This window comes from Aythya fuligula, chromosome 6 (assembly GCF_009819795.1).
Source record: "Aythya fuligula isolate bAytFul2 chromosome 6, bAytFul2.pri, whole genome shotgun sequence".
Classification (NCBI taxonomy): Eukaryota; Metazoa; Chordata; class Aves; order Anseriformes; family Anatidae; genus Aythya; species Aythya fuligula.
In genome coordinates, this window is record NC_045564.1 from 25,259,910 (window position 1) to 25,278,414 (window position 18,505).

At 40.6% G+C, this 18,505-nt stretch overlaps 1 protein-coding gene across 1 annotated transcript; it reads left to right on the plus strand.

Moving 5' to 3' along the window:
• The first annotated feature begins 153 nt into the window (after positions 1-153).
• Positions 154-18,305, plus strand: IQCB1 (IQ motif containing B1). Its single transcript, XM_032190378.1, has 13 exons — positions 154-257; positions 773-935; positions 2,559-2,688; positions 4,722-4,815; positions 5,888-5,987; positions 6,467-6,639; positions 9,742-9,854; positions 10,986-11,095; positions 14,958-15,100; positions 15,520-15,668; positions 16,125-16,253; positions 16,630-16,786; positions 17,850-18,305. Exons 1-13 carry the CDS (start codon positions 164-166, stop codon positions 18,077-18,079), a joined length of 1,785 nt encoding a protein of 594 aa, XP_032046269.1. The 5' UTR covers positions 154-163; the 3' UTR covers positions 18,080-18,305.
• The last annotated feature ends 200 nt before the right edge of the window (positions 18,306-18,505 follow it).

Sequence of the window (18,505 nt, forward strand, 5' to 3'; positions counted from 1 at the left end):
CCCCTCCCCCCCTGCCGCAGGTGGGGCGACCCCGCGCGGCGCGTTGGGCGGGAACGCGGCTCCCCTCAGAGCGCCGCCGCCATGTTGGCGGCTCCCCACGGGGACCCCGCGGCTCCGCTCGGCGGCCCCCGGGCTCCGCGCCGCGGGCCGGCCCCCGCCGCCCATGGCCGCGGCGGATCCCCGGGTGCTGGCCGTAGCCGCCCGGGTCGCTGAGAGCAGGGAGCGGGACGTCCCGGTGCTGCTGCTGGCCTTGAAGGGTAACGGCGCTGCCGCCGCTGAGGGGTGGCAGCGGGGCAGGCCTCTCGCCGCCTCAGCGGGCTCGCGAGGCCCGTGCTGGAGGGGCCGGGAGCTCGGGCGCAGCTCCCCCCGCCTGCCCTGCCCCTCGCCACGCAGCCGTCGCTCGTGGAAGTGGCCGGGACAAGCCAGGGCCTGTGCTAAATCGGGATGTAATTACAAGGGAGCCGTCCGTGCCGCGGCGGTTGTGGTTTTCTCTCAGCCTAGGAAGTTCGTACAGATGGGCTGTGTCCCAGATAACGCCTGTCTTACTGCCCAGCGTGTAACGAGGCAGTGGAAAGCCCAATGCAGCCACCCTTCCCGATTGTCACGGGGTCTAGCGAACAGGTTGTACCTGTAGGATAGAAAATCACCGGTGGGATAGTTTATGTTGTTGGCACTTTCAAAATTACTTCATATTTTGAAAAAGAAAAAATACCCAAATTGCACCTCAGAATCTAATGCTTCCCTTCGCCACTCTCGTGCTTTCTTCCCACAGAAATTTTAAATAATCCTTCTTTGGGACGTAAGGAATCCGAAAAAGTTAAGCAGGACATATACTACTATGATCTGGCTCAGTACTGCGTGCTGGTCCTCAGACAAGACTTTTCTCGAGTGCGTGGAGGCTGGGCTACTGCTGCCCAGCTAGCAGAGATACTGAGGTAAAAAAAAAAATCGCCAAGAAGTTTTCTTCTTGTTTTCTTGCAGGCCTTTCATCTTGCTCTTTTTCTTTTGAAGCTGTAACGCGTTGGCTTCCATCCAGAACAAGGCTTGTTGTTCAGGAAAGGCCAGGGTTAAAGTGCAGGGAGCAGTCAAGAGCAGAGGGGTCAGGCATAGCCTAATTGGCCCTGTTTAATTCATTCTCATTGTGTTTCGTTGAGCTGGGTAAACTGTTTGGTGGGAACGGTTTTTGTGTTGGGTTTACCTTTTCTGTGGTCAGTACTCACACAGGTCTCAGTTTTTGCCAAGAAATTGCTGATTTTGAATTGCAGTTACTTTAAAAGAAAATCTATTTAGTTTTATTTCATCCTGCAAAAATCTGATTGACTCACAGCTTGGCTTGGCTCCATTTAAATATCTATTTTTAAGTATCTGTTTACATTTTCAACATAATAGAGGGCACAATTCATACAGACTAGAGAGCTTGATGTAGTGATATCGTGAGAATGGCACGATGAAGTTTAATTCATAGCTAGTAAGTAAGACAACTGTAAACCCCCATCCCCAATGACCCAAACTCAATTTTTAATGTCAGGAAAAATAATACGTTTTAAAATTTCCCCACGTTGTACTTGATTTTGGCTTAACTAGGAAGCAAAATTCTAAGGCATGAAGCAATTAGGCAACCATCTTTTATTTATGCCATATCTGCAATGTGAATTTTTAAAGTGAGGAATTTCACCAAGAGATGCAAGATTTATCACCAGAGTTGCATGAGACTTAAATAATCTCTTATTAGCTACTTCAGTTTGCAGAAAAAAAAAATGAAATTTATTTAGCTGTAAAAATGTCCTTTTGCAACTTGTTCAATCTCAGCTTTGTGCTTAGATTGTGCTGTCGCAGGGCTTAGGTAAGCAGAGCTTTACGTGTACGCATTCACAAAAAGCTAACAAAGATTAGATAAGATGTCAGAAAGCAAAATTCATAAGAAGCTAGGAAAATACTTTTGTTGCACTTGTATCAGAGTGGAGCACAGAACTGAAAATCTTTCCAGTTGTAAAACTTGCAGTTTCTTGTAAACAGCCTTCCAGAAATGACCAATGTGTCTGTGGTGAGTAAAACAAGAAAACTGAGATCTGAAAAACTGATTTCTAGCCCACATGTATTCCTCAGTTAGGGGGAAGTTGTAGACAGACTCACTCCGTTTTTTGTAGTGAGTAATATTTTTATACGTATTTTTGTTGCCTGATCTGGACTGCCTTCATCAGTTTTCCCTTATCATGTTTCTGTTTGCCTTTGCTTTTTTACCTTATGACCATCGGAGTCCTTCCCTAACATGTGGAACAGGCCTGAACAGATCCTATGAAGCTAAAGGCAAAAGTGCCTTGGATATGTTTTAAACTGAGACGTGCTCTAATAAGCGGTATTACACTTGCTGTCTCCAGCCTGCCAGTGATAACTCTTCCTTCTACCTCGGAGCTAGTCACAGCAGTTAACTGTTGTTCGGTGCTGAATTGTCCCATTGCAGTGAAGCATTCCTTCTCTGATGACATGACGTTCATTCAAAACTGTTCAAACAGGCCCTTGAGTATTCAGTTTTGTTTTGTTTTTGTTTTTCATTTCAGTCATTGTTGTGTAGGACTAGAGGTGAAAGAAGATCCCGAGGAATTTTACACAAAATTTCTTCCTTCAGCCATAGACAACCTGCTGCTTTTGGGAAGACGCCTGCAAGCACGATTTATCCGAGCAGTCAAGGTATTTACATTTCATAGTTAAAAGAGCAGAGAATCTCTGTAAGCTTTCCAAGCTCATGTGCTGCATAAGCAGGATATTATTCTAGGGATGCTGTATTATGAACATGTATTTTGCAGAAATTACTTTTTCTTTATGCCTTGGAGCTTTGAAACTGAAATTTGTCATTGTGGAGCATTCAGTCCATTACATGTGCCAAAAGTAGTTTGTTACCATAAGTTTTTTTAGAGAGTTTGTTACTACTTGTAAGAGTTTTTTAAAGGGGTTGGGAGATTGCAATTAGGCGTAGGACAGAAGAAATAGAACAGCAAGGTAGAGAATACAATCCCAGATGTTTTTTCTTACAAAAGGCAGCATCCCAGTCACGGTAGTGTCTTTTAACTTTGCATATAATTAGTTCAGTCTTTGTAACTGCTTTGTTCTCGCTGCTTTACTCAGCTTTACGGAAAAAGAAAGTATGGTTTAGGAAGGCTTAAGACTTTAAGTCGGATATGTTGAAGTTTGTTTTGCAACAGAACTTCTTCAGTGGAATTGGCAAAAAATTCCAAAAATGCCTACTGCTTCTGAACCAGCATGTCAGGATCCCTAAAGGCAGGCTTTGTGATTTAGTGGATGTGAACACTTTATCACATTACTCTCTATCTTTGCAAAGAAGGATTTTGCCCTGCTATTTTCCCTCATGTTTTTGAGACATTCCGAGTTCCAGAACAAACCCCCCAAAATGAAAAAATAAATACCCAATTTCGTGGATTCTGATAGTTTCTCTTATTATGCCTGTTTCGTTTCGTATCTCATTTCCTGTCTCACTGACTTCTTGCACTTGCTCATAGTTTTCCTACAGACTCTTGTTCAGGACACCACATACACAATCACTTCTCAGAAAGTATCAGCAGAGTGACGTATTTTCTGTTTGTTCAATACTTTGTAAGTGCATTTAGTGCTTAAGAAGCAAGCTTCCTGAATGACATCCCAGGAGACTCGAGTCTTATCTGCAATATGTAATTTCCCCCACACTTTCTTATTATGTCTCAGCCTACATGCTACTTGAGTCATGCTTGTGGGCAAAGATTACTTTTGAATGCAAATGCAGTCCATATTATATAGCTAGTATTTTGGCTTTTAAAACTTGTGGTCTCAAAGGTGACTGGGCAGCCAGACTTGATGCTTGCTCACTAGAACTTGGGAAACCCCACTCTGCCAGTGGAGATTTGCAGTTTATTCTGCCCTCACTTGCTTTCTGTACAAGCTTTTGAAGTCAAGGGAAGTACTTAAATAGCTTTTAGAAACTGGTGCTCTGCCAAAACACACAACAGATAATATTGTGCCTTAACTTATTACTGTTATTTCATATCTCTCGTTGTCAGTAAGTACCAAACACAGAGTTAAACCATGACTGATGGCTGGGACTTCCAGCACAGATCAAGGAATAGACTTCCCAGAGTTTCGCTGGTGGAGGCTCAACAACATGGGAGTTATCACACCCAAGTGCCTTATAATAATGTTTATCAGCAGTGTAGTACTGTCAAAAGACACTTTGCTGTCCACACAGCGAGATTTTAGATTTCCAGTGGGCTGTGGATCTTACCTGGAATACAGTCTCCAGACTGTGTATGTGTGTGTGTGTATTCACATATCAAAACCTGGATTCTTCCTGGTCCTTGTGTCCGGTCCAGTGTTAGCACAGCAAGCACGAATACATTCGGTTTGGTGTTTGCTGCTGTTTCTCCAACTAGGAGGTGCTTCTGAAACCTCACCATGGCGGTTCATAGGAACCATTTCCATTTTAACAATATTCTTGTCCACTTCGTACCTGTGGTTTCTGTGTTTTAATCTTAAATAACGTATTTCCCATTTTGTGATTTGCATGCAAGTTGGTTTTTTTTGACTGGTTCCTATGGTTTGACCAACCTCATTTGGGAAGTTGATGGGGTTGGCCTCCAAATAGCTGAAGTATACAAACCTCCCACTGCATCAAGCTGGAGTCCTCAGTGAGGATGCATACGCGTGCTTTTACCTACTTCTCTTGTTTTGTTTAGGATGAAGAAAACCAAGATTTTTTACGCTGTTTCCGAACAGTAACCGATGCCATCTGCTGGCTGTTTGGTGGGCATATTCAACTGACAAAGCATGGTAAGGTGAAAAGTAAATTCATAAAACACCTGAGTATTTGTCTAGACCAACTACAGGTATCAAGAATCAGTCACAAGTCAACCTGCATCTAGTTTTCCAATTCGGAGTAGGTGTTAAAGCAATCTCTTAAAATATTCCGTTCAGCAGAAACAGCAATATTTAAATTGGAAAAGATCCAGTAAAGGGAAATATTAAAGAGTTCCTTTTCGAGTCTTGGAGACAAACATTAAAAGTCTTCTGCAATTTCCATTTGTAATTATGTACCTTTAAAAAAAAGTTTGTTTGTTTCTGATAAAATACTGTTGCTCTTCTTACCTGTCAGTGGTTAATATATGCAGAAATTTGACCAATGTGCATTGCAAGCCCTAATGGGTAGAACTGAAAAAAGTGGATTTCTCGATTTGTTGTCATGCCAGAAATTTCTACAAGTATCTAAGAAATTTCTCTAGCAGTTTTGACCAAAATAAGCTTTCAGTTAAACCAACTTAATATTGGCACATTGATTTTTAGTTAATAATAAAAGACAGAATTTGTTTTTAACAGAGAATAGTAACTTAAGGATCGTAAGATACGTAGCTAAAAACACAAATGGCTAGAAAAATTACTGAGTAGGTAGTCACTGAGTATGTAGTCACTGGTATTCTGGAATAAAAAAAATGGTGCTTCAAGTGGACTTGCGTTAAATGAAACTGGTTTAACCAATTGTCAAGGTTGAAGTGCTTATCTTTTCTGGATATTGTTGCCCCAGTGATAATTCCGCTGCTGTAATAAGAAACTGGTGCTGGTGTAACAGAGAAGCTTTTAAAGTTTTTATTACATGGCAGTGCCAGTGCCTAAGGGATATCCAAAGGCAGAAAAACAGGACTCAACGTGTTTTTTGGATGTTGAAGCAGTTTACTTGTTCCAGTAAGCTTCCGTGTAAAAATTATAAAAGATGGCATTTGTTACAGAAACAGTATTTGGTTTTACTTGCTATGGCTTATGTTTCATAATAAAGTTTATTTGTTTAATGGTATTTTTAAGTCTGCGGTTCTGATTGCGTGACTTCTTGTTTGTTTTTGTTTTTTTGCAGTGCTGCAAAATGATCACTTCCTGCAGCTGCTAGTAACAGACGATGTTGAAACAGCAGTTATAATGATGTCTGTTTTACACAGTATTTTGGGGGTCAATAGGTTAGTTGTTTTTATTATCACTGATTTTTCTGAAGTTTAAATATAAAACTCAATTCATTACTGCTTTGTAAAATAGAACATTTCATGTACAAGGAGTATGGCGTTTTTTTTTTTTTCTAGTCTTTGCTGTAGAAATGGAAAAATAGGGCTATTTTCTTTATCCTGTTGTTAAGCTGAGGGAATGGGAATCAGTTGAAACAGTAGGAATGCTTCTGCCACTGAGTCAGTAATACTTGTTTTTTCATTTTAGCTGGAATAAATGTGGAAATACCAATTCATTGCAGGAAAAAAAAAAAAGCAGCATAGAACAAACATAACTATTCAATTCCTTTTCCTTCCACTGTGGCTCAGATTGCTGGTCCAGCTAGCTGGCCGTGTTGACTTGCTGAATCTTGACCTGACATCTATAATAGGAAGTCACTGTTAAAAAGCTCAGTTTATAACTAATATTTCAATTCTATCCTCCTCTTTCCCTCCAGTTCTGTCTTGCTTCAGGTTGAGGAAGAGACTCTTCACTCTGTTTTGGATGAGCTCGTTTATAAGCTTTCATCTACCACCAATCCTGTCATAGGAAATGCTGCTACAAAACTGCTGTTGTTGATAGCGAAATTTTGCAAGCAGCTCCTGAATTTACTCACAACTCGCTATAAAGGTTTGTAAATGTGCATGGAACCAACCACTCGGCCTTGCATTCACCTTAAAAATACAAAGGAGGAGGTTACCCAGTGCTCTTCTTGTTCATTAGCCATCTGATACTAGGGAAACTGCAGTGCTCTTTTATTTTCCTTCTCTGTTTGTTTTTGTTGTAATTTAAGGTGCTGCTCCTCTTTCTGTTTCCTAGATTTATTTTCTTCTATGTATTGAGGACTGTGCGTGTGGAAACTTGTCTCTTCTAGCTGTAGTTTGGCACCTTCAGCCTGATGGGTGTCACTACCTTCTACACAATGTTCTGTAATTTTTTTATTTTCTTTTCTGTGAATGCTGGATGACAAAAGACCCTCCTAGCAGGGTGTCTGTACTGCCCAGGTAAGAGCCGTTTTTCAGACATCTGCCGGTGTGCCAAGCCTCGCTAGTCCAGTAGCATGGAAGTTTTACTTGTGCCAGCTTCTGACCCTGGCTGTTACGGGTCTGCTTATCTGATAGCTGTGGTTCTGTCACCAAGGAGCTGGCTGTCTTTTGACGTCCAAGTGATTGGAATGAACTTCTTCCAAGAATTCATGAAATGAGTTTATTGTTTTGTATTGCTGCTTTTAGATGAGGAGAGAGAGCGTGCATGTAATTTATCTTACTCTATGTTCTTCATTATGTAATCTAGTATCCCATTCAATGTTTCTGTCTCTAGCCTAGCAGAGAGCTCCAGGAAACACCTTTATCTTCTGTCGTGTCCATGGAGACTAGGGAAAAGGATTTGATGTTTGCCGAGTCTTTTATATCCTGGTTATTACTGATGGTCAAAACTACTTCTGTGCAGCCTCTGTTCTTTTGAGAAAAGGGTAATAAGAAGTGGGTTTGCCACACAAAAAGGCGCAATTCTCCTTTTTACAGTTGTGCTAACTACTTGTTAGGCAGAACCAGCTAGATAGATTCCTGGATCAGATGAGTAGCTTTGGCACTTTTTTTACCTACAGAATTGAGAGAGGGCTTCCTTGCAGTGTGAAACGACATGACATACCTAAGGCTGGCAGTGTGTTGTGGATTCTTGTGAAGCTGCTGTGATGATCTGACCATCCCAGTTGTAGAATACTGGCTTGTCTAAAGAGGTGCAGGTCTCAGTCAAATAACTATGCTTTAGGGGTCATGCTACTTTATTTTGCTTGGAATTGACAAAGTGCCCCATTCATTTAAAGGCTCTTGATCTTCTGTATATATTTCCTGTTTCCGCTAAGGAAAAAAAAAGCTCTCTTTTTTCTTTTCTTTTTTATTAGAGTCCTTATGTTAGCTTTCTCTGAGGCTTTGAAATCTTGTGGATGGTTTGAAGAACAGCAGCTACAAATAAAGCATTCCAGCATTTCCACCAGCTGGCCATCTCGTTGAAGTAACTTGGCTTCACAGTGGTTCAGAGCTGTTGCTGGTATGAGGTGCTTCAGCGTAAGCTTTCTGTCAGTAATGTCAAAGTGCTAGAATGAGAAAATACCCTAAATCTCCCAACTCCAGGCCCAGCACGGTCTTTACATCAGGATTGCAGGAGAGCCTGTCTTTTTATATGCATGGATCTTGGAGGCATGCTTGTCAGTGGCTGGAAAGGGAAGGGGCACATGGCTATGTAGCCTGTGCAGAAACCGGCAAATGGGTCATGTCAGACCTACAGGACCTCTGTGAGGGAACTGCTTTGTGTAGTTATGTGATTTTTCAGGGTTCGGGCAGGTTTAAGGCAGTGACTGACTCCGTTTGTAGTCTCAGCCATGTCTCTCCTCACATGTTTAACCATCATCGTTGTTCCAAAATGGTGCATGCCTGCTAGAACAGAGGTGCCACTTCTGTGGTTATGAAGGACTTTGTGGTCCATATGTGATCCTATAAATGCACACGATGTATTATTTCTTGGAGTATATCAAGGCTGACAGAAATGGTCCACACTTCCAGACAACTTCTGACAACACTGAACAGAAGATTGAAGTGAGTGCCTGCAGATGTTTTTTTAGCTTTTCTTTGGTTTGCTTGCTTAGAAGTGGGGAATTGATGGTGGTTTTTTTGGCTTTCCTGTTTTTTTTTTTTTTTTTTTTTTTTTTTTTTTTTTTTTATTATTTCTTCCTCTTGCACCAGGGGAGACGTAAAGATCCAAAGCAGCTGAATATTTTATACTCTAGTTTTAGAGAGGTATGTTAGTCTATTTCCTAACTATGGAGAAAAGCTGTCTAGTTATTAGCTCCTGAATAAAATTAAAACAATGTAAGAGTGCATTATCTTCTCAAGCATTTGCAATACTGTTAGTGTTAGGTCAGAGGTTGGACTCGATGATCTTGAGGTCTCTTCCAACCTAGAAATTCTGTGATTCTGTGTGAGTCTGTGAGTTGCCCACTATGTGAATATGCTTATAGACAGTGATTTGAAGATAGAACTTGTCTGAATCTGAAGTTCTTCAGGAGCCTTTCCAAATACATGTCTACTTCCCGTCTTCCTTCCTTTCCCCTCTGACTCTCTGCAGAACTCTCAAGCTCTGGGATTTGTCTGATAGAGATCTAAAAAACCACTTGTTACTGTCCTGTGCACAGCACAGGGAGTGTGTGTGTTGTGAGGAGAGCACACGTGTGCTTTGTAACTACTGTGCGCTGAAAAAGCCCTATTGTGCCAGGGATTGGAAACTCGTATACCCGCAGTGTGATTATGCTGTACAAATAAGACATCAAAGAATTCCGGTCATAAGTAAACAGATTTTATTATAAAAATATGAAAGCAGTGCTCGTAAAACCTGGCACTTGTGTAATGCTTGCTATCCTTTTAGGACTTCACAGTGACTTACGGCTAAGACATTGAAGGTACATGGATAATTTAACTGCCAGTTATGTAGACACAGTAGGTAGTGACTCGGAGATAAAAAACGACAGTCACTGTAGAATACTTTGCTGTGATGATTGGAACACCAGTTTTTAATTGATAACATGTAAACCCAAAAATGAGAGATTGTGTTCATCTTCAATCTAGTCTTCCTTTACACAAAGAATCAGATTTATTTTTTTTAATTTGAAAATTGTTAGTTTGAAATCCTCAAAAGAAAAATTTGCCTTAGCTGTATTGCATGCTTCTTCTCTCTTAGGATTGAAAGTGCTTTTAAGTAAACAGTGGACTGGCAAAGGATTTGACAGGGATCTCAGTCAACTTTTGGACTTGCTATACTTGGAACAATCCAGTGGAAAAAAGGAAATGCAGGTGCTGAATTTTAATGAGACTTTCCTATGTGAAATCCTAGTTATGTGTAATTTATATATGACTAGAAAGCATTTACTATATTGCTTTGTCTAAGCTTTACAAAGCATATGCTATTTTTTTCATGGTATCAATGGATTTTTAAAATTTCCTATATATTCTTTCATTTGTGTCTTTCATTTTTTAAGACCTCAAGAAACTGTCCAGTTATTAAGGTAAGGGATTGTCGGGACTGTGACTTGAGAGTTTGACTTTTTTTTTTTTCCAGATTCACAAAGTAGTATGAATTCTTACAGAAACATAGGGGGAAAGGTGATTTAGTTATAATAACAATAAACCAAAACCAATTGTATCCGCTCATCTCACATCAGTAGTACAAATTCAGGTTTCTGAAGTCTTGGGAACATTCAGATAGAATTAAAAGTCATGTAGTGGAAACGTTCGGTAAGAATGCCCTTCTGTGCTGTGTTCCCAATAAAGGAGTGGATGCATGTTTTAGGAACTTACCAAAATCTTACATGCAGGTTTTTCAGAGACAGTACTTCAAAGGAAATCAGAGTTATGTTTGTAGAGACCTGCTTTCACCTTAAACACAGCAGGGTGTTTGCTTTGTGTGTTGCTTTGTTTTCCCCTGAAAAAATAACATTTAAGAATATAATTTCTTTTCATGTTTGTTGTGGCTGATGATCATAGTGCCAATGTAAAAATTTTCCTGCTATTAGTTCTCCAGATTTCTCTTTCTATCCTGTCTGTTGTAGGTATTTTGACTGAATCAGCACTTGAAATATCAAGTGCTTCAGACACTTTAAGTTCAAATTTCTAACGCTAACTATTAAATTTTAACAAATTAACATTAACAAATGTTTTATATTTGTCCCGTGAATGTATTTGTTTATCAAAGAGAGCATTGATCCAGATGATCAGATTAGCTCTCTTTGGGGCTCATACAAGATTTGTGATGATAATTGTCTTTAGGACCTTAACTGCCCTGCGCCATTACAAATATTGTGCGTTTCAGTGCATTGGAAAACTGTTTTTTGGCCAAACATTGAGGTTGATCCAAATAGGCAAGCCGTAGCAGTGTGGTTTTATATGCAAAGGAAATATTGTATTAACTATTTTTATAAATTTCAGAGACTGCATCAAGCAGCTTGTATAATCCAGGCTGCGTGGAGAGGATTTCAGACAAGAAAAAGGCTGAAGAAACTACCCCAAGCAGTGACCATTTTACAGAGGAGCTTCAGGTAAACAGCATTGCTTTGTAAAAAGCACTCAAGAGAATAGATTAATAAGGTTCGGTTTGGTTTTTCTCAAGTCAGAATTCTTTTATTAGAGCTGGTGGGAATATTCTTTGTTACAGCCCTTGACCACTGCCTCTTGTCCTTCTTATGCTTGCCTCTAAGAATCTGGCTTTATGTTCTTTGTAACCCTTCCTGTAGTTAGTGAAAGACAAAAAAATAGATTTCCCTTTCTTTGTGCTTAAAAAAAAAAAAGGGGGGGGGGGAGGGGGAAGCATCTCCACCTGTCCTTGTATACCAAATGCTACGTACCCCAAACTGTCTCCATCTGGACAGTCCCTGTCCCTCCAGTTTGTCAATATCTGTCTTCTACTGGGTGGCCCAGTGAAGTATGGGCAGTATTCCAGGTGTGCCCTCCAGAGTGTTGAGTAAAGTGAGATAATTTCCTTTGACTTGCTGCCTCTTTTTGCTAGTGCAGCCCACAATGCAGCTAGTTTTTGTTACTGCAAGGGCACACTACTGCCTCGTCTTGAACTTGCCATCTACCAGGACCCCAGGTTCTTTTCATGGGAGCTGCTGTCCAGGTAGTCAGTGCCCAACCTGTGTGATTCATGAGGCTATTATGTCCCAAGTGTAGGACTTCACACATGACCTTCATGTGGCTTCTGTTGACCCATTTTCTATGTCCGTGGTGTTTCCTTTGAGCGTCAGCCCTGCCCTGCAGTGTGTGGAGGACTGATGACAGCCTTGCTAAAGTCAAGGTAAATGACACCCAGTGCTCTCCCCTCATCCACAGAGCCACTCAGCTCATCACAGGAGGCCATCGGGTTGGTCAAACATGATTTGCCTGTGATAAATCTGTGCTGGCTGTTCCTGTTTCCTTCCTGTCCTTCTTGTTCCTGGGGAGAGCTTCCCTGCAGATCTGTTCCTGTATCCCAGAGAATGTTTGGGTTGGCCAAGACGTCCTCCATCTTGAAGATGCCTTTTGCCAGTCAGCTGTATTTTCTGAAACATGAAAGCAATGTAATGTCAATATGAACTATTTCACTGCAGATTATTTAGCAAAAACATCCAAACAATGTGCTTTTCCAGCAGTACCAAGCTGCCACTTCTGGTGCCAAAAGCTCCAACTGTCCCTTTCCCAGCTGCCAAACATTTTCTCCATGAGAAAACCTCATACTTCTGTGATGTTTTTGTGTGTTTTCTTTGTAAAAAAATTATGGCGTGTGGGACAGTGCAGCACTTCATTGCAGTAAATAGCCCTAGAAGATGATGCACTGGTGGCAGAACAGCTAACTGGTCATGGTTAACTTACAAAATTCCATCATAAATTAAATGTGGCACTGTCCTAGAGTTTCATGTCATGCCAGAGTGCTGGAGAAACCATGGAGTAAAGTGCTTGCTCAGTATGCCACTTGTAGGGCCTTGTTCTCAATTAATATTTGAGATCTTTGACTCTCAGAAGTGGGGTCAATTCAGTGACCTAGAAATAGTATCTTCTGACCTTGGAGTAGCACAGAAGAATGAAGATACGTAAAAAATGCACGTTACTTGAAGTATGATTTCAGCATGATTAGGTGAACTCTTTTCGGAAGTCTAGTGTGAATTTTAACATAGAGTAAGGGACCTAAATCAAGACAGACCCCACAGCAGGTTTAATTCAATCTTTTTTATTGTACATGATAAGTACTACCTTGTCAAGACTAGATCTTATAAATCAGATAGTGAAATCACTTTGTGTTATCACCAAGGTGTTAGAAAGCAGACAGTTGTGGTTTGTCTAGGCTGGCATTAAGAAGGTACTGGACTCTCTGGGGTGTAATCTAAGTTCAGGAGGATTTGCAGGGGATGCAGTGTATCCACCAAGGACCGCTAGCCACTTCAGCTTCTGTGCTGTATGCTAAGAATGCCATCCTTATGACTGCTTTCTGCTGCACCATACATATAGTTTGAACCAATATTTCTGCCCCCATCAGGCACCTTGCAAGCCAAAATCACAGCCCAGAAAAATTGTGTGACGGGATAAGGCGTGACATGCTAATGCAGAAGGAAGAGGGTGGCGAGGCTACCAGCAGTCAGCCAGCTGCTTAACATTCTTGTGTCATGTTCTCACTATGGCAAGCATTAGTGCATGCCTCTTAAATAAGTAGTTCTTGAATCATTTAAATGGGCTCTCAAATGTGTTTAAGATTGAGAAGAATGGAAATGTATTAATATTTTTACAGTCATGTGTTTCTGGCCCAGTCAGTCCCATTGTACTGAGTACTATATAGTAACTGTACAGCTCCAGTGTTGGTTTTTTTTTTTTCTTTCTAGGTCAAAGCTGCAGGTAGCATTAAGATGAAAAATAAAAATGGTGTTTGGAGTGCTGTGAGCATGACTTTAGAAAACCTTCCAAGAGGCCTTTGGAATTTTTAACAGTCAGTGTTTGGTTATATACATGGATTTGTTTTAGGATAAGTACGTTTAAATACTGCTGAGGCTGAAGCTCCAAACTTGGCTCATCTGCAGCTGCAGTAGAAGATTTTAAACTCTACAAGTTAGATACCTCTTAAATGCTGTGGTTTCAGAAATGTCTCCTCAGTGAATATTAAAGCTTGCAGTCTCTCCTTGAAGTTAGTTTGCTTTTATGTAACTAATTGTAGAGTTATTACAATGGCAATAATTGGTATTAATCATGCCTCATAAATCAAACCATTGCATGTATGTGTATATATATATATGCATTTATACACGTAGATGATCAGAGGGAGGTTAATCTGTGCTATGAACTGCAGAAGGAAGCTTGGGTCTTAGTCTCTGTGTGTTTTACTTCAGTTCAGAGGCATTTTTCTGTCAATGTGGTCTTGTGGAAACAAATTATTTATTTATTTATTTATTATTGGGAGACGCAGGGAATGAAGAAGAATGTGTACCTTACAGACTACATGGGAAATAAAAATTTAAATACCTGACAAACATTGTTGGTAGCTTCACAGGTGCACAGCTAAGTTCAGAAAACATGCTTGTTGATTCCTGCCTAGTGGAGCTGAGAATTTTCTAAGGAAAAGTATTAACAGTTTTATCAAGAAAATGGCATCAAAAGTCCTGTTTGATCCTGTGGCATTGTTCAGCTTAGAAGCATAGTATTGCCTTCTAGGATTAAAAATGCAGAGGTTTACAATTGTAGTTTACAGAAATATGTGGGCTGAAGACCTTGAGACCATTCTGTTGCAGTCACGTGTATCGCGATCTGTCTCTGTAGGTCGATGCGTGGGCACGCTTCAAGTCTGCATTACTGTCATAAAAGGATTATGGTCTCTTTAGATCATGGTGGAGGCTGTTTATCAGTTTGGGCCAGGTCTTTAGATCCAGAGCATTTCTTTTACAAAACCGCTTCCATCCTGTTTCCCACCACCCAGTTACAGAGACTAAGGAGAAACTATAGTTCGTGGAAAAATAAGTATTATGGAAAGCAGGTGCCATGCATGCTGATGGGTGCACTGGAAAAGATGCATGCTGGAGCAGATGCTTAATGTTGCTTTACTTCTTCCCCAGATGATGGAAACAAAGCAGTTGTTTTCTAGTTCGTGTTAGCTGTGGATGTCCCACCTGAAGCATTGCTCTTTCAGCGTCCTTAGAGCTGTATCCTAAGTAAAAATACATCTTTTGATTTGACAACAAATTGGGTGTCTGGCTCAGAATTTTCCTGCTTATGGGTAGTGGAATAATTTTTTAGCTTGCAGGTAAGGTAACATCTCATTGCTTGGGTTGATCCTGCAACCAGCAGCTGGCGTGGCAGCTGCAAGACCATTCAACATAAAGAGAAAGAGGGATTTTTAAGAAATGTACAACTTAAGGTAATCATTAATGTTTTTGTGTATTGCAGAGCTAAACGAGAACAGGAGCGGCAGCATTTAGAGAAACAGAAGGAAGATGAGGCCCTAAAGCTGCAAATGCAACTACAGAGACAGAGGGCCATGAGACTCTTCCATGAAAGACAGCTGGCCTTACTGGAAATAATCCATGCGAGTATGATTTCTATTAAAGTATATCAAAAGATTAAACTGTCTGGGTCTCCTTAAGAACATTTTCCCCAAATGTATTTCCTAATCTTGCGTGTCTGTTTGCACTGTGGTTTTACCGTATCTTTGCCTGACCTGATTATCTGACAGAGAAGGTGTTAATTCCTCAAGGGCTCAGTAACTACTGATTGACATCTGCTGCCTTCAAAATGGTACAGGAGAAAAGGAGACCGTATATATAAAAAGCTCCATTGCAGCTACAAGTCTTCTCTGAGTAGTCTACAGCTACTGGGCCTTTGACGAGGAGGGATTTTTAACTGATAAAAAGCTGGTGTTTTAATATTATCAAGTTTAAGGATTAAAAATGTAAATTACTGAGAGGTCACAACCCATGAACTTATAATGGGGTCTTTCTCACATTTGTAGGTCAGGTAAATAAGCACCTGCAGGAAACGGAGGTAAAATCAGCATTAACTATCCAGAGATTCTGGAGAGGGTATAAAGCAAGAAGAAGTTTTCACCAGCAGAGACAATTTCTTAAGGAGTATAAAGCAGCTGTCATCATTCAGAGAGCAGTAAGTATATAAACTTGGTTCTAACGTTAGATAGGATAGCACCTTATAGTGATGCCTCAGAAAGATCCGTTTATTTACTTTTCTTAATGTTGATTTAGCAGAAATTTATTCAAATATTAGTCAGAGGGATATTCTATAGCCACAAATCACTTAGTAGGGTTGAATCCTGCCTAAAATAAAAAGTATGCTACAACCTTCTAACTAAAATACAAGAGCTGCCACTTTGAAACCAAAGGTTGGGATTTCAGCACACCACAGGTAAGTCAGTAATTTATTATGAGCATTTTAACATTATTTAGTATCCGTGCTGACCGTTGTATGTTGCCTTCTCAGTATCGTAGCTAAGGTTACGCTTTAACAGGTACAGTGTTAAGACATTTTTTTCCACTGATTGATTATAAAATGAGACAAACTTCTTGTCTGTGATTCCTGTATTTTTATGTGTTCTTTACAAAGGCTTGCAAATTCTTAGAAAAACAAAGAAGTAAAAGACCTCTGTCTCCTTGGAAAGATCCCAAAGGATTGACTGATGAGCAGAGACTGGCTTTACAGCAGAAGGTGGATGACTACATCAAATTGCATCCGGTCTGTTTCTTAGTCATTTCATAATTTCCATTAATGATGCAATGTAAAATACTGTTGGGATGAGGTATATTCAACTTCATAAATTCTGATCAAGATAATCCTTGTGAGGCGTGCATATATTAACCCTGCTTGTTTGAGAGCAAGGTACTAGGATATTGGGGACTTGAACTGCTAATTGAATAAAAAGGGTTACAGCAAAACTGTAACTGGAAAGTCACGTGTTTGTGATGATGGATAGCTTTGGAGAGAACTTCAGAGGAAGCAAAATGATTAAGTTAACAATTAACAGCATTTGCGTTCCTTTGGACACTAATCTGTCCCCAAAAGATTTAAAATAACCAGCTCTTAATGGTAACAAACTGTTATTTTCCTCCAGGCTTCCCAAATGTCAGAAGAAATGAGTAAAGAATTACATATGCAGGCCCAGGAAAAGCTGGCACAGTTCATGTTGAGGAGCAAATTGGATCAGAGAGCAGCGCAGCGGAGAGAGACGTTACTGGCTCAGGTCAACACTGATGTGGAGCTGCTAATGAGTACGTGACTGCTCTGGTCATAGTTGTAATTACCATTTGGATTAAGCTAATTTAAAGAGAAAACTAAAGGGAACAGCAGTAGAGTCTTATTTCAAAACTGAAATATCTTTTTTCCTTTGCCATATGATTTATCTTGAGATTTTTCAGGCTTTGCTAGAAATCATACAGGTATTGCTGTAGGTTAAGTATTATATACCTGCTTTGCAGGGAGCATCTCATTTTATTGCAGATGTTTTGTTTCTGATATGTTCACAAGAAAAGCAATGGCCTTGTAAAAGGCATTACAGTTTCTAAAGGGATCTTACACAACCTCTTCCTCTACATTTTTGTTTTATTCTGTTTCCTTGTTTTCCCCAGATGAAGAGGGAAATCTTTGAGCTATGAATTTTGAGTCAGGTTTTCATTTTGACTCGCTTGGCTTTATTTGAAATAGAATTCAGTGTGGTACTAGCTAAATTCCAGACAAATAATTTGGAGTGAAAGAGGGAGAATAGCAAACTGCAGCCACCAGAGAGCACCCAAGCAGGACAAAATTCAGCAAGTTACTGAATTCCATGACTTAGCCTGTCACATGGTGTGTCACTGCAGCTCATTGCTCCCTGAATGGGCAAATCAGCAGCACACTCCCACGTTTTGCCGGGGCCCCCAGGCAGGGAATACGCAGTGCTGCTGCTGCGCCAGAGCTGTGGAAACGGTACACTGATGTCACCCTGCACCAGGAGCGCTGATCCAGCAGTAGCAGCCAGAGCTCCTCTTTCTCCTAGGTCACAGTTTCAGAAGAAGTCGATTTCATGCACAGCACTACTGCCCTGGATGAAGCAGTCCTGCTTGCCACCCATACTTTCCCTCCCCTTGTTCTGCATTTATTTTTTTCAGGTTAGTCTTAGTTTGGATTGCTTCTCCAATCTTGGTTTATCACAGAGCCATAAAATTGTAGCCCCAGCAAGGGGAAAGGAGGGCCTTAGGATAGTAGCGGGAGAGTAGCAATCCTTTTTTGTTTAAAATACTTGTAAATCTGCAGCATAAGAAACAAAACAGAAAATTTTTCTCCTTGTTCCTACAGATGCTCCACGGTTAGCAGAGACCACAGAAAAAGATCTTGCTGTCTTTATGAGTCGGTCGATCCCTGTAGCTACCAAGGCCAAACAGTCCCACAACGCTATGCTGAAGCATGCTCGCTGGCCGTGGTGGAAGAAGCTCGGAGATGAGTTTGTGGAGGATGATGTCATTCCTGATGATGCCCTGAATGCAGAACTTGGAAGTCTGTTTATTGGTGGAAGGAAATCCTATTAGCTATTGGTGGGAGCTAATCCGTTTACAGGCAGAAGTATCTGTTACTCATCCAGACGTGTAGCTTGCACTGTGAATTCAATTGCATGTGTTTTTAAGGAAGGAAAATACTTGCATTCGAAGACGTAGCACTGAAAGAGACCAACGCCATATTTTAGTGCATTTTTCTAATGTTACTGAGAATCTTTTCCAGTGAATTTGCAATAAAATCCTATTGATTGTGCTGTTACAAAGAGGATTTAAATACTGTCGTTGTAAATGAGGATATTTTATAACTTACATTGCTTTGAAAGTACCTGTATAACCCTTGACTTTCCACTTATTATTTGAATCAGTCCATTGTGAAAGCCTGGGCTTTTATAGCAAAACATTTTATCAGGTGATGTGCTTCAAGATAAAGATGGGTTTGGAACAAACCAAGACGTCAGT

Excerpts from the sequence above, each read along its gene's own strand:
- IQCB1 (XM_032190378.1), top strand. The coding sequence starts at position 164 with ATGGCCGCGGCGGATCCCCGGGTGCTGGCCGTAGCCGCCCGGGTCGCT. Across the intron at positions 936-2,558 it reads CAGCTAGCAGAGATACTGAG|TCATTGTTGTGTAGGACTAG; the intron begins GTAAAAAAAAAA and ends TTTTCATTTCAG. Across the intron at positions 16,787-17,849 it reads TGATGTGGAGCTGCTAATGA|ATGCTCCACGGTTAGCAGAG; the intron begins GTACGTGACTGC and ends TTGTTCCTACAG.